General features: G+C 53.2%; 1 protein-coding gene across 2 annotated transcripts in view; it reads left to right on the top strand.

Moving 5' to 3' along the window:
* Positions 1–13,358, top strand: part of SMAD3 (SMAD family member 3) — a 113,593-nt gene that overhangs the window by 82,094 nt on the left and 18,141 nt on the right. For both annotated transcript variants that reach the window (XM_024568458.3, XM_053927706.2), the window contains exons 2-5: positions 5,412–5,605; positions 5,738–5,869; positions 7,199–7,273; positions 10,163–10,213. In XM_024568458.3, the coding sequence (XP_024424226.1) occupies positions 5,412–5,605; positions 5,738–5,869; positions 7,199–7,273; positions 10,163–10,213 (452 nt within the window). The remainder of the gene's footprint in view (positions 1–5,411; positions 5,606–5,737; positions 5,870–7,198; positions 7,274–10,162; positions 10,214–13,358) is intronic.

Genomic DNA, 13,358 nt, shown 5'->3' on the forward strand with positions numbered 1-13,358 from the left:
CAACTTTATACAGTTATAGAGCCCAGAGTCAGTATCTGAATCAGGGTTCATCCAAGTCTAAAGCCCCCGAACCTTGTCCTGTCTCTCTCTCTCTTTAAAATTGTGGCATGATTGACATACAACAAGCAGCACATACTTAAAGTAAACAATTTGGTAAATTTTGACACGTGTTTATACCTGTGAAAACCCCACTACAACCAAGACAGCAGACTAGCCTTTACCCCTTGGTAAGCCCCGCTCCCATCCCTGCGCAACCCCCAGGCCCAGGCAACCGCTGGTCCACTTTCTGTCCCTCTCCATGAATTTGTATTTTGGCTTGACTTTAAGTTACTCTGTAATTTTGCCTGTATGTACTCATGGCTAGCGTCTTTCACTCGGCATACTTATTTTTAGGTTCACCCGTGTCGTTAACATACATCGATAGTCCATTCTTTCCCAGTGCTGAGTGGTACTCCTCTGTGCGGGCATGTCACAGCTGGTTTACCCGTTCACCTGCTGCTGCCCATTAACTCCCAGTTTGCGGCTCTAACCAATGAAGCTGCTGGGAATGCTGCGTCCGGGCAGACGCTTTGATTTCCCTTGGGTAAACTCTTACCGGTGAAATGGGTGGATCATATGGTAAGGTTCCTTTTCACCTTTTTAAAGAAACTTCCAAACTGTTTGCCAAAGAAGTTGTATCATTTTACGTTCCTACTAGCAAGGTTTGAAGTTTTGGTTGCTCCCCACCCTTGCCAGCACGTGGCATGGAGTTTTTATTTTCGGCCTTCTACTAGTTCCACGGGGGTTATCTCGCCGCAGATTTAATTTGCACTTCTCTCTGACTAATGGTGTTGAACATCAACATCTTTCCATGTGCTTATTTGCTGTCTCTCTCTATTTTTTGGTGGTGTGTGTTCAGATGACTTAGTTGTTACATTTTTATGGTTGGGTTGTTCGTTTTCTGAATATTGCGTTTTTAGAGTTCTTTATATGTTTCAGACACAGGGCCTTTGTCAGATACCTACTTTGCAAATATTTTCTTCCCGTTTGTGTCTTGTCTTTTTATTCTCTTTACAGTGACTTCCAAAGACCAGAAGCTTTAACTTTGATAAAGTCAAACTGGCCCACTATTTAAAAATGCAACGTGTTTCTGGTGCGGTGTCTAAGCAATGCTCGCCTATCCCAAGGTCACAGAATTTTCCCTATGTTTTCTTCTGGAAGTTGTGTTGTTTCAGGCTTTATATTACGACCCACTTCAGCTAACTTTTGCACTGGGTGCCAGTGTAGACTGAAGTTCACTTGCCTTGCATTTGGATGTCTAATTTTCTAGCACCATTTGTCGAAAAGACTGTCCTTTCTCTTTGTCTTTGGACCTTTGTTGAAACTCAGTTGTCCGTACATGTGTGACTATTTCTGGACTCTGTTAGGTCCCGTCATCTGTTTCTCGGGTGTGTGTGTGTGTGTATGTGTGTGTGTGTGCGTGTGGTTTTTATCTTTTTCCCCTTTGTTGTTCCCACACTGCCTTGATTACTGTAGCTCTCTTGCTTTTTAAAATTTTAATTATATTATCAAAATAATTCATGTATATAATAGTTTAAGAACTCAAGGAGCCCTTGACTTCTTTCTTGAATTTTAAATTTATATTCTTATTTTTTGTTTGCAAGAGGTTTTTTTTAACAGTCTATAAACGTTTCTATTTTAGGATTTCAATATCTTATCTCCCTGAGAGTAGTGTTTGTTTTGTTTTATTTACTTTGGAAGTTCTTCCTTTCTTGCCTCAGACTGGCCTGCCCCTGCCTGCCTTCTTTTTTTCTCTGTGAGGCCTGTTAGTGGCTTTCTTTAAAAGGTTGAAGATTCCGGCTGTGCATTCATAGTTAAGAGTAAGGCAATAAAAATCATTAACTGCTCCAGCTTGTTGGCTGGTGGGCTACCCTGCATGGGGGAGCTGGCAGGAGTAGGGCCATTTTGTTGGGGGGATCCCCAAATGTCAGATTGCAGGTGTCTTGTGGACTGAGCTGCTTAGTCTCTCCACGGGAGGGGTGGACACATGGACCACCCGTCACTGTCCTGGGTACCAAGGGAGCAAGGGAGCCTCCAGGAATCCTCCTTCCAGCCCTCATCCGACCTTCACCCCCAGCTGTACCCTGGTGGCCCCATCCAGAGCACCGCCCCTCTCCAGTTTATTCTCTGCAAAGAGCAAACCTGCCTCTTGCAGGGTTGGGGAGGCCCCATTTGTGGGGCCCTGGAAAGAGGGGCTGGGATCTGACTGCCTTTTCTTTAGACTTGCAACCCATCCTCCTGTTTTCAGCCCCACCTTCAGAAGTGTGTGGTGCCTTAAATTCTCCCCTTTCCGGGGCTCTCAGGCACAAGGGGGATCACTTTTGTTGGCTTCCTCTGGTAGGTGCTTGGTTTCAGCTCACTCCACTCTGCTAAGTCTGCTCCCACTCGGCCATCTGCTTTCCACTTGTGTCGGCTCTGTTCTCCTACTCATTGTTTTGGGCAGGACAGAGATAAATTGCATCCATTCAGTTTGTTTTATTTGCCCAAAGGACATTTCTTGCCCTCCTTCCCCCTCCTTCCCCCTTCCCCCTTTCTCCTCATCCATTCCTCCTCCCCCTTCCTCCTCGCCGCCCTCTCTCCTACACCCCTTCCTTCCCCGTACCCCCTTCTTCTACCCTCCCTCTTGAGCCCCTCCCCTTTACTCCCCCTTCTGCTTTCTCCCCTTCCTTCCTCTTTGCCATAATTGTTCCAGTAGACAGCCAAGCTCTTCAGGCCCTGAGAAGAAACAGCCCACATAACATAGAAAGGATTGGATGCGAGGGATCTGGAGACTGAAGTCCTCTACCTACAGATCCGATAACCCTTCTGTCCTCTTTCACCTCCTTCCTGCCCCTCAACTACAAAAACCCGTGGTAGCCACATCACAACCCCACCTCATGCCCAGACCTTGGTCTCAGTCGCGTGCATCACGTCTGAGCTTTGTGTTCCACGGGCGGCCCCATTTCCGCCCACCCCATGCCCCTTTTTCCTCGTAGGCCCCTGAGCAGGTGTGAGGCTGTGGGTCCACTCTGGATCTCTGTTTCGGGAGGCACCTGGCTCAAGTGTCCTGCTTCTGGGGGCTTAGGATGTTAGGGCTGTGTGTGAACACCTGTCCCTCTACCGCCCCTTCCTAAAGGCTCAGGTCCAGGTATGGGGCTGTTAGGAGCTTGGCCTTCTGCTCGTTCTCTTAGGCTCTCTGCCCCATGGAAGCTGAGAGCCTTCCCCTGTGTTGTCCATTACCACCTCTCTATGCATTGCTATGATTGTTAAAGCAAGAATGCACCCCCTTCCATCCACCAGGCAGGGGCAGGGGGCTCCATCCAGAGCCCCATCCCTCCCTTGCTGCTGGTCTGAGCCTTTCTCAGGGCCTCCCCGACAGAGGTAGCTTTAACTGTCCAGCCAGCTTTCGCTGGGACTTTTGTGAACACTGAGGAGCAAATGTGACCTCTTCTCTAATTATGGTCTCTCCGTAGCTTTGCGAGAGAAAGGGAACAGCTGAATAATGTACGTCTCCACTCACCATGCCCCACTCCCTGGCCCGCCCCCCCCCACCCCCACCGCCGCCGCCCCAGCTCAGCCCCACTCTCGCCCATTTATCCAGGCCGGGGTGTGGAGAGTGGCCGCTGTCATGTGGAATAACACTCAGGGGTTAGTGCTTCACAAAGTACTTGCAAGTGGATACTGAGCAGCTGGAGGTCAGGCGGGGTGGGAGAGTGTTCCCATTTTACAGGTGAAGTAACTGAGGGTCCCAGAGACCTCATGACTTACCCAGTGTCTCACAGCTAGGACAGAAGGACCCCATCTGGACCCCAGGTGTCACGACTACCTACCCGACAGTCTTCCTCTCTACCTCGCGGCTGTCCTCTTCCTTCTGCCTGGCAGTTACTGTTTGGGGACTGTCAGGAGGGAGGGTCATTATGTCCGCTGAGATGCCCTTGGTCAGCAGCTCTGGGTCAGTCCCTGTGAGCAAGCCCAGCTCTGACCTTTGTCCGGCCCCATCCCCAGGCCGACAGCCTGGAGAGTTCGATTGGATTTCTCTGGTTTTTGCAATTTGGTTGGTGCTTCCGGTTGCATCTGACGAGCCCCTCCCTCACAGAGTGCCCATACATCCTGTTTTGGGGCCAGTGGGTGCCCTCTGCCATACGGGGGCAGGGAGGGAGAGTTTGCAAATGCCTCTCACCCAGCCCCGCCCAGATCTTAGAAAAGTTGTGCCTGCTACTCCCTCCCTAGTGCCACAATAGGAGTTCATAACATTTTTATTAATCTTGTATGTGTGAATAGCATCTCCTTACCTGTCCGGTACTGGACATCAGCTGAAACCCCACGTCCCTTCAGAAGCCTCCTACCTGCCCACCGTGCTCCTGACCAACAGGGCGTCTGCCCCTCCGGAGCTCCACAGGGCCATGTGCTGCCTTCTGCTGCAGCCTGCCTGTCGTGCAGCTGCCTGGTATCTTATGAAAAGGACGATTCTGATTTAGTGGGTTGGGGCAGGCTCTCCCTTTTAAACGGGCTTCTGTGGGCCCACCCTGCTGGTCCAGGGACCACACTTTGGCCTGGCCAGAGAGGTGGGAGTCATGACTGCTTGGAGGCCAAGTCACCACAGAAGACATGGCTTGCACAGGGGCAGGACACTGCCATTTGCAGAGTGTTAGGCCCACCCAGGCTGGGGACAGTGGCAGAACTAAGCATGGTGTGGAGCCGCAGGCTCGGCTCCTGCTCAGCCCACGCACGGCCCTGCGGGGGACACCTGGTCCACCTGCAACCAAGCCTCCAACTGAAAAGGACCCCTGAGGGGTCTGCAGTGTAGGCTCTTACCATTTAAAAGCCCTTAGTGTCCCTCTTCCCCTCCCTGCCTCCTCACAAATGCCACCTGAAAAAGAGACGTTTGGGTTTTTTTTCTTTTCTGATGTGTGAGGGAGGCACTGGGTGAGTGTTGAGAGCTGTTGGAGATGACCTGTGTGCTTTGTTGCCTTCTCAGTGTCACTATGGTCCCCACATTCGCACCTAAAGAGCTCACTTTCTTGCTCAGCTCTGTCTCCCCCCAAACCTCCGCCTGGCTCGTGGACCTGTTCAGACCGTTATTCAAATGCCATCCCTTTTATATGGGAGTGGGGTGGGGGAGGAGATCTTTCCCCAGGCCCACTCTGCCAGCCCCAGGGAGGCCTCAGCCTTCCTTGGTGGGCCTCTGTGTTCTTCTCCTGGGATTCCATCCAGGACTAACAGTTAGCGGTTCTCTGATCTCCAGGCCCTCTGCGTCTGAGAGAAAGGAGTGGGGGTGGGGCAGGCTTTCTGAGTCTCTGCCAGCAAGCTCACTAGGAGCAGCAGGCAGAACTTAGGAGAAGACAAGCCAAGTCCACTTCACTGTCTCTTGTTGCTCCTCCCCATCCCGGCAGGTCCCTGGATGGCCGACTGCAGGTATCCCATCGGAAGGGGCTCCCCCATGTCATCTACTGCCGCCTGTGGCGATGGCCCGACCTGCACAGCCACCATGAGCTGCGGGCCATGGAGCTGTGTGAGTTTGCTTTCAACATGAAGAAGGACGAGGTCTGCGTGAATCCCTACCACTACCAGAGGGTAGAGACCCCAGGTATGCTCCCTGCCTCCCCCAGCCCCCTCTCCCTCCTCCCTCCTCTTCTTGAGGGAGGATCTGCAGTGCATTTGGGGGTGCAGGGGCTTTGGTGCCAGCCTGACCTGCCTCTACTCTGTCTCCTCCGGACAGTTCTACCTCCTGTGCTGGTGCCACGCCACACAGAGATCCCGGCCGAGTTCCCCCCGCTGGACGACTACAGCCATTCCATCCCCGAAAACACTAACTTCCCCGCGGGCATCGAGCCGCAGAGCAATATTCCAGGTAGGTTCCCGGCAGTGCAGGCTGGCCTGGGGACGTGGGTCCCGCTGCCCCGCCCTCCCCATCCCCCTGTCTGTGCACACAGAGCTGGCCCCTGGCTCAGAACCGCATCCCTGTTGGGAGAGGACCCTTGGCCTTGCTCCCCACTTACTAATGATGCTGTTCTTGGCGCGGAGGAGCGGCGGCGTGACCCTTCCTCCCGGCCTCAGTGCAGTCATTTATTTTGGAAACGGAAATAGCAACACTGTGTTCCTCTCGCTGCCCTGAAGCCAGGGTTGAAGTTCAGGCAGGATCCCTGACAGTCGGGGGCTGCAGAGACAGTGGGGGCTCTGAGTCAGGGCTGGGCAGCCGGCACAGAGAGCTGGCCCGCTAGTGAGCCTGCTGAGCAGTTACAGCCTGCGTGGGGGTGAGGCCCAATTCAAGTTTCTTCTCCACAGGGAGAAGTGGGCTCCACTGTCAAAGAGTGCAGATGTTTTTAGAAGCCTCTCATGTACATGCAAATAATGTGTGAACCAGCAGCACTCTTGGAGTCCAGGAAAGCTGCTCGGCAGCCCTTGGGCTAGTCACCTCGCAGGGACCCAGGCTGCCGGCAGTAACCGCGCCACAGTCCGTTCAGAGCGTTCTGATTTGGACGGGCCTTCACCCTGAGCGAGTGTACTGAGCTGAGGTTGACCACAGGCTTGTGCACATGGGTCGCAACATTAAGGAGAGACCCGATTCCCAGGCCCATCCTTTCCAGATCCTGCACAGGTGGCACTGGTCTCTGGGGGGCAGGTCACCCACTTTGTTCATCAGTGAGCCCTAGAGAGGGTCGGGGTCTGGGGTCGTTCAGAGAAATAGATCAGTCTGTGTTGCCATTGGACTTAGAACCCACTTGGGAAGCTAAGGCATCTCTTACAGAGAACAAACAACAAGGCCAGTGTGGTTTGAGGCAGTTGCCCTTTAGGGACAGAGGTGGGCGAGGCTGAACCAAGTCAGCAGCCTCCCTGGCAGTGTGGTCTTAAACCTGACCTTGAGGGATGGGGGAAAGTTAGCCTGGCAGAGGCTCTAGAAACAGGCGTGTCAGACTTGGGAGTCTGGTGGTGTGAACAAAGGTGGTAATGAGGTAATGGTGGCGGAGGGGGGGCAGTGCTGGACGGGGGAGGGCAGTGCTGGAGGTGGAAGGGCATGAGTATAGCAGGATCCAGGAGCTATGCCCTTGCTTTGAGGCCCACGGTTCGTTCCTCCAGCACCTGCTACGGCATAGGGGTGTGAGTGTGTGATGAGTTCGCGAAAGGCTTCTCTCCAAGCCGCGCGGGCCGTTTGATGAACCACTTTCCTCCTGGTTCCCAGAAACCCCACCCCCTGGCTACCTGAGTGAAGATGGCGAGACCAGTGACCACCAGATGAACCACAGCATGGACGCAGGTCAGAGTCTTGCAGGGACGTGCTCTGAATCCTGAGCTCCTGCCCTCCTTCTCCCCACCCCCCACCCCTTCCCCTCTCCCTCTCTCCAGTATTTATAGAACAACCACTCTGTACCAGGTACTTAGGGTAGAGGAGGCACCTGAGCTGCTCACCGTCGTGGGGAGACTGACAGGACGAGCAGCAGTTACTGTGTGTTGCGTCCGTTCCCTGAGGGAACAATGACACACAACATCAGGGCTGCAGAGCGGGGCCGCCTAGCCCGGCCTGGAGAGGAGGTGCTGGGCACAGAGCAGTACTTTGCAGTGTAGGTTTTTCTTGCGTTGAGTCTTGGAGCTGTGTAGGTGTCAGCCAGGCCATCAGATCCAGCAAAGGCTGTGCCAGGCAGAGTCACAGGGGCAAGGGCAGGAGAGCCAGGTGCATTCTGGGGACAGTAAGACTCAGTGTGACCAGGGCCGATTACCCCAGAGTGGGGAGAGACAGGAGAGCACGTCACTGAAGACCAAGTGATAGGGAGCCGAGCAGAGTCTGCGCCTCGGTGAGCTGTAGCTGACAGTAGGGTGGAGGGTGGCCCTTATCACCAGAAATAGTTCCAGAGAGTCTGGATGGAGGGAAGGTCTTTGCCATTGGCCAGTGGAGGCCTCTGAAGTATCTATTTTTGTGTGGTGACCAAATGTGATCTGTGTGTTCCTACTGTGAGGGACCCAGCCCAGGTACCTCCAACCACATCTCCAGATGTCCCTGTGTCATTTATTATGGGACCAAATTGGCTCCAAACCAGTGGTTTCTTGCATTGGACCCCAGCTGCCACATGGAATGTGCTCTGCGTTGTGTGCGGTTGGGTGAGGAGGAGGAGGGAGCCAAGCAGATGTTCCATTCCGATGATGACAAGCATGCCTTGTACCCACGGAGCCGCTACATGCAGCACAGCCACCTGCCTTGCACACAGCCCAAAAGAGAGTGTGCAGTTTCTGAAAGATGGATGAAAGCGACTCACAGGCTCATTGTAACATGCAGTTGCGTGATGCCCAGCCTGGGCATCATGGCACTTTGGGGCTTAGCACCCCCCCCCCAAACACACCCCCTGGATGAGTGGCTGACAGTGTGAACCCAGCTGGAATGCCCGGAAGACCTTCCTGTTTCTGCTGCCAAGTGGCCGTGGCAAGCTTGCAGCCATTAAATGCTGGCATGGGAGGCAGGCCAGCTAAGTAGCATCTCTCCAGATGCTATGGTTCCTTTCCCTCTCCCTTTTCTCTTCCCTCCTTGCTGCTCTTCGTGTTTGAGGAACGATTACTGTTTTAAAGGAAAACGAACTGAAGGGAAGGACGTGTATATGGGCTAAGCAGCTGCCTTTTCTCCCCCTCCTGCCCCTCCTTTCTGCCTCATTTTCTTTGTTCCCTCTCCCTTCGTCCTCTCCTCCCGTAAGTGTACTCGCAGAGCCCTGTTGTGAACATCAGTGATTTACTGAAAGTAGACAATGGCCTTTGTGGACCCCAGGCAGCCTGTGGGTGACTGGGTCGGATCTCCTGTTCATTCCCTCTTCGTCCCTCAAAGTTGTCTATTTGCAAACCAGTCCAGTTGCTCCTGGACAGCTGGAATGTGATGGCGTCCCAGCTGGAGCCCGCCGATCACCTTGTCCAGCTGTGTCTTCCCACACACACACGCACACGCTCACATCTTTTCAGGCCAGTGGGAAGGTCCCATAGCTCTCCTGGGTCTTCATGAGCCACCACAAAATAAGAAACCAGCGTTTACTGGGTGTCTGCTATGTGCCAGTCATGGTGTAGGCATTTTCATATGCACGAAATCACTTCATTTCTACTAATCACACAGTATAGATGATAGTATTTCCAGTTTGCACCTGAGGGGGAAAGTCGGGGCTCAGAGAGTTTAACCACTTTACCAAGGCCCCACAGCTCTGACCCAGAGCCAATACGGAAGCTCTGCTTTCAGGGACTCTTCCATGTCTAGTGGACTGGTGCTGAGGGAGAAAAAGAAGCCCACGGTGAGACCAGAGAGAGATCCCGTTAACAGCTCAGGGAGGCGTATGCACGAGGCCCAGCTTTGAGCACTGGTAGATTTCAGGGTGGAGCCAGCCCCATAAGGCAGACAATAAATGAATAGCTCTCCAGAGCCCCGTGGGCTCAGGGACAGAGAAGGGACATGCCCAGTGTGCTCTGTGTCACTGGGTTTTTTGGAAGGTTGATGCCATGTGGTTTTTCATTGTTGTTTGCTTTTTTTCTGGAGGGGAGGGGTGGAGAGAAGGTAATACAGTGGGAAGAATCGGGTAGATTCGGACTACTGGCCACGTATGGCATCATGTCTCATAAAGTGTCAGTGAGGTGTGGGATTGCTGTGGCAGCTCGGGGTGTTCCCTGAAGCCTGGGGACTGACGGGCTGAGAGGGAGTTCCCAGGTTTCCGAGCCCCTGAGCACAGTGACAGTGACATCTGGGCCACCAGGCCCCACCTGTGTGGGAGGGCTGGCCTTCACTGCCTGGGTCCTTGAGCAGCTGGGGAGGGGCCTTCCCTGCCCCTCTCATTTTCTTGGGGACACAGTTAACGGGGTAGGCGGGTGCGGCGTAGGTCGGCTCCCTAGGTGGGAACTTGGCCCCCCTGTGCTGTAGGTCCTGGTAAAGAGCATCAGCCCGCCAAGTCAGGGCAGAGACCTGGAGACCATCCCTCCCCTGTGTGTTTGTTCCACAGGGGCGTGACCTGGGGCCCGTGGAGGCAAAGTGCAGGCAAGGATCGGGACCTGGGCCTTCTCCTGGGCCTCAGAGCCTCAGCCCAGGGTTTCTCTCTGCTGTGCTGAGCTGTCCCACCTTGATGTCAGTAATGGGCTTCTCCAGCCAAGAGTCTTTTATGAAATCTCACACCTGTGTCTCACCCTGCAGGTTCTCCAAACCTATCCCCGAATCCGATGTCCCCAGCACACAGTAACCTGGGTAAGTGTCTGCTTGTCTGGATGCCCGGATATGCCCGCTACCTGCAGCCCTGGCAGGTGACTGGTGTGGGGAGGGGTCCTGAAGGTGAGGCTCCACCCCCAACCCTGCACCATGGGCCAGTTCAGCCCATCAGGTTTCTGGTTACAGGGATCCTGGGGTCACCCCCAGAACAGGAAGCCTGGGGACAGCAGTGTCAGGAGAGGCAGCCCCAGGCCGCGCGTGTGTTCCCCTGGGTGGTGGTGAGACATGAGTGTGTGAAAGTTGCCCAAACCTGTGCTCAGGAGCCGAGGGGCTGTGGTCGGCCAAGCGTGCGTGTGGTTGGACGCAAAGCCGTGGGCAGCAGACTCCAACCCCCAACTGTTGCAGACTCATTCCAGGTTTTATTTCATCTTACCTCAGCATCTCCATCTTACAGTGATGTAGTTTTTATTCAACACAGCCACGTAGGAGGAATTGGGGGGGGAAAGCAAAATTGCCCACAATCTTTTTGCCCAAACCCACTGTTTGTTTGTTTGTTTTATTACATTCCTTCTGATGTTTGTGGGTCAAGCATATGTATTTGTGCCTTCCGTTGAGATCTTAGTGCATGTCCATTTTCTCCATTTTTTTCTCCTCTGTATGTGTTCTTTAAACACAGTTCTGTATTGTGACGCCTTGGGTATCATTTGGCATTAGCTCATGATGTTTGGGGGCAACTGGACCCTCAGTTCCACACCCCGCCCCCCAGTCGGTGGACTTCTGGGTCCCTTTTTCTGAGACCTGCTTTTCTGCTGCTCCAGAGCAAACCTCAGCTCCAGTGTGGGGCCTGCAGAAGGGCTCAAAACAAGTGAAATGCCCGTTCCACTGCTATTGAGGGGAATTTTTTATATGCTCATCTGGTAGTTTTAGAAGAATGTGAGTTTGATTTTGTTTTGGCCTTTATTGCCGGGGCTTAATGGGTGGCCAAGGAAAAGAAATAGTTAATATCTGGGCTTGGTGAAGTAGAGGGGATCGACCTGTCTCTTGTTTCCAGTCCTTGACTGATAGCATCAGATGAAGAAAGTCATCCTTTGGGACACTGGGAGTTGCCTGAAAACCCTGTAATATAGGCGGGCAAGTGGGCAGTGAGAAATGTGGGTTTGGGAGATCTGTTTTAACATCTTTGTAAAATAATACCACTGTGAGTGTTGGGCTTTGCAAAGGGAAGGTCAAATTCAATGTGAAAGCACTGATTGCATTATTAAAAACAAACCCTGGAGGCTAGAAGCTGTGTTAACACTTGAGAAATTAAAGGCCACGATTATAAACTTGGCTTTGGGCTTTGGCCTTTGAGGTTGGCTGGTTTGGATTTAATTTTACCTCATCATGGCCACGGCCTCACTTTCACTCCACAGACTTCGGAGCAGGCTTGCCTTCGAGACCCCGCTGCCTGACTCAGTGATTCGGACTGGTAGCCGCCCAGGTGGTAGCTTGCTGTGAATTCCCCTCTGGGTCATGTGGACCAGAATGACAGAATGGATCTTGAACTTGGACCCAAGGCAGAGTGCCCTGTGGACACATTTCTCCCACCCCGCTGCCCCATTTCTCAGGCCCCTTGTCTGAGGGTCGAGAATTCTTAGGTTATTTCTTCCAAGGCTAGGAATAGCCCCCGAGCTTGGCAGGTAAAGAGTGGGTGCCACTCTGCTGGGAAGATCTCAATGGGGGGCGAGTCAGTTGACGAGTCAGAGTTAGGACTCATGGTGAGACACGGGCGCTCACAGGCCTGGCTTCCTCTGACAGATGAGCCCTCGCACTCCCACCTTCATCCCTTCACAACTTTTGGCTTCCTTCCACCCGTAGAATCGCGTGGACCGCTGGCACTGCAGCTGGAAGGCGATGGTGATGGCAAGCCTTTCCTGAGAACTTGTTATTCAATGAATGCCGTTTGGTGTTTCGTGCCAGTCTTCATAACAACTGTATAAGCTAGTGTATTGTAATTTTCCATTTTACAGATTAGCAAACCAAGGAGCAGACTGCTTAACTCACTTGTCCCAAGTCACACAGCTAGTAAATGGGGAAGCTGGCTTTGAACTCGGGCTTTCAGGATCCAGAGCTGTGTTCCCATCTGCCACAGGGCAGTGCTTTGCTGGGTAATATAGACCAGCTCCCCCCCGCCCCTCCACCCCACTCTTCTTTGAGTCAGAAGAATGAGGCTCAAAAAGGACACTTATTAACTTATAGTTGGGGACAAATTTCAGATCGAAGACCATGTCCCATGAACCCTGCCCACCTACCTGTCTCTTCCTCATTCACTCATTCCCCAGGCACTTCCCACCCAGTAGTTGGGTGCCAGTCCAGGTCAGGGGCATTCTAAGAGGGCTCACAGACCCTGCCATCAAGGTGCTGATGGCCTTGTTGGGGTAAATAGGCAGGGCTGTACATGAGTGTAAAACCAGAAGTAGGTGCCGATGAAGCACCCTGAGGGGTCGGAGGAGGTAACGATGGTATTCCAGTGGGGCAGGCTTACCCGTGTCTCCTATGTATTAATCCATTTAGTCAGCATTGGCTGAGTCCCCAGTATGTACTAGCACTGGGGGTCCAGAGCTGGGGATGACACTTAGGATTCAAAGTCTGGTGGAGTGGCGGGAGGTGTCCGTGTCCACCTGTGATGCATTCTGCCAGCTACAAAGGGAGAGCGCACAGAGGAGGGAGCCACTGTATGTGCCAAGGAGGAAGGTGCTGGCTGGCATGGGAAGACCTCAGAGCTGTGGTGACGTGTGTGAGCCGGACCCTGAAGGACCCATCAGGAGGATACTGAGGCAGAGAAGGAAGGAAGGAAGGACATTGCCGATGGAAGGAATGGCACACGAGGCTAGGTTGAGCTCTAAGGACAGCTGGTGTTGTGGTTGGTTGGCCTGCTGAGAAGCACATGGAGAGATGAGGCTGGGAGGGCTGGCAGGGTGCTAAGATTAGATCCCCGAAAGCCAGCTTGTCTAGCCCGGTCTTGCCTACAGAATAAAGTTCGTGGTGGGTTTTGGTGATGGAGCTGAGGTTATCTGATGATAGCTTCCTAAAGATTAATCTGGCTGTGCTGGGTGGAATTTAATTCTAGGAGAAATTACTGGAGGCCCCTCCCTGCAGACCCCAAAAAGCAAACATCCCCAGTTAGCTGTGGCACCGGAGGAGG

Source organism: Desmodus rotundus, chromosome 7 (genome assembly GCF_022682495.2).
Source record: "Desmodus rotundus isolate HL8 chromosome 7, HLdesRot8A.1, whole genome shotgun sequence".
Classification (NCBI taxonomy): domain Eukaryota; kingdom Metazoa; phylum Chordata; class Mammalia; order Chiroptera; family Phyllostomidae; genus Desmodus; species Desmodus rotundus.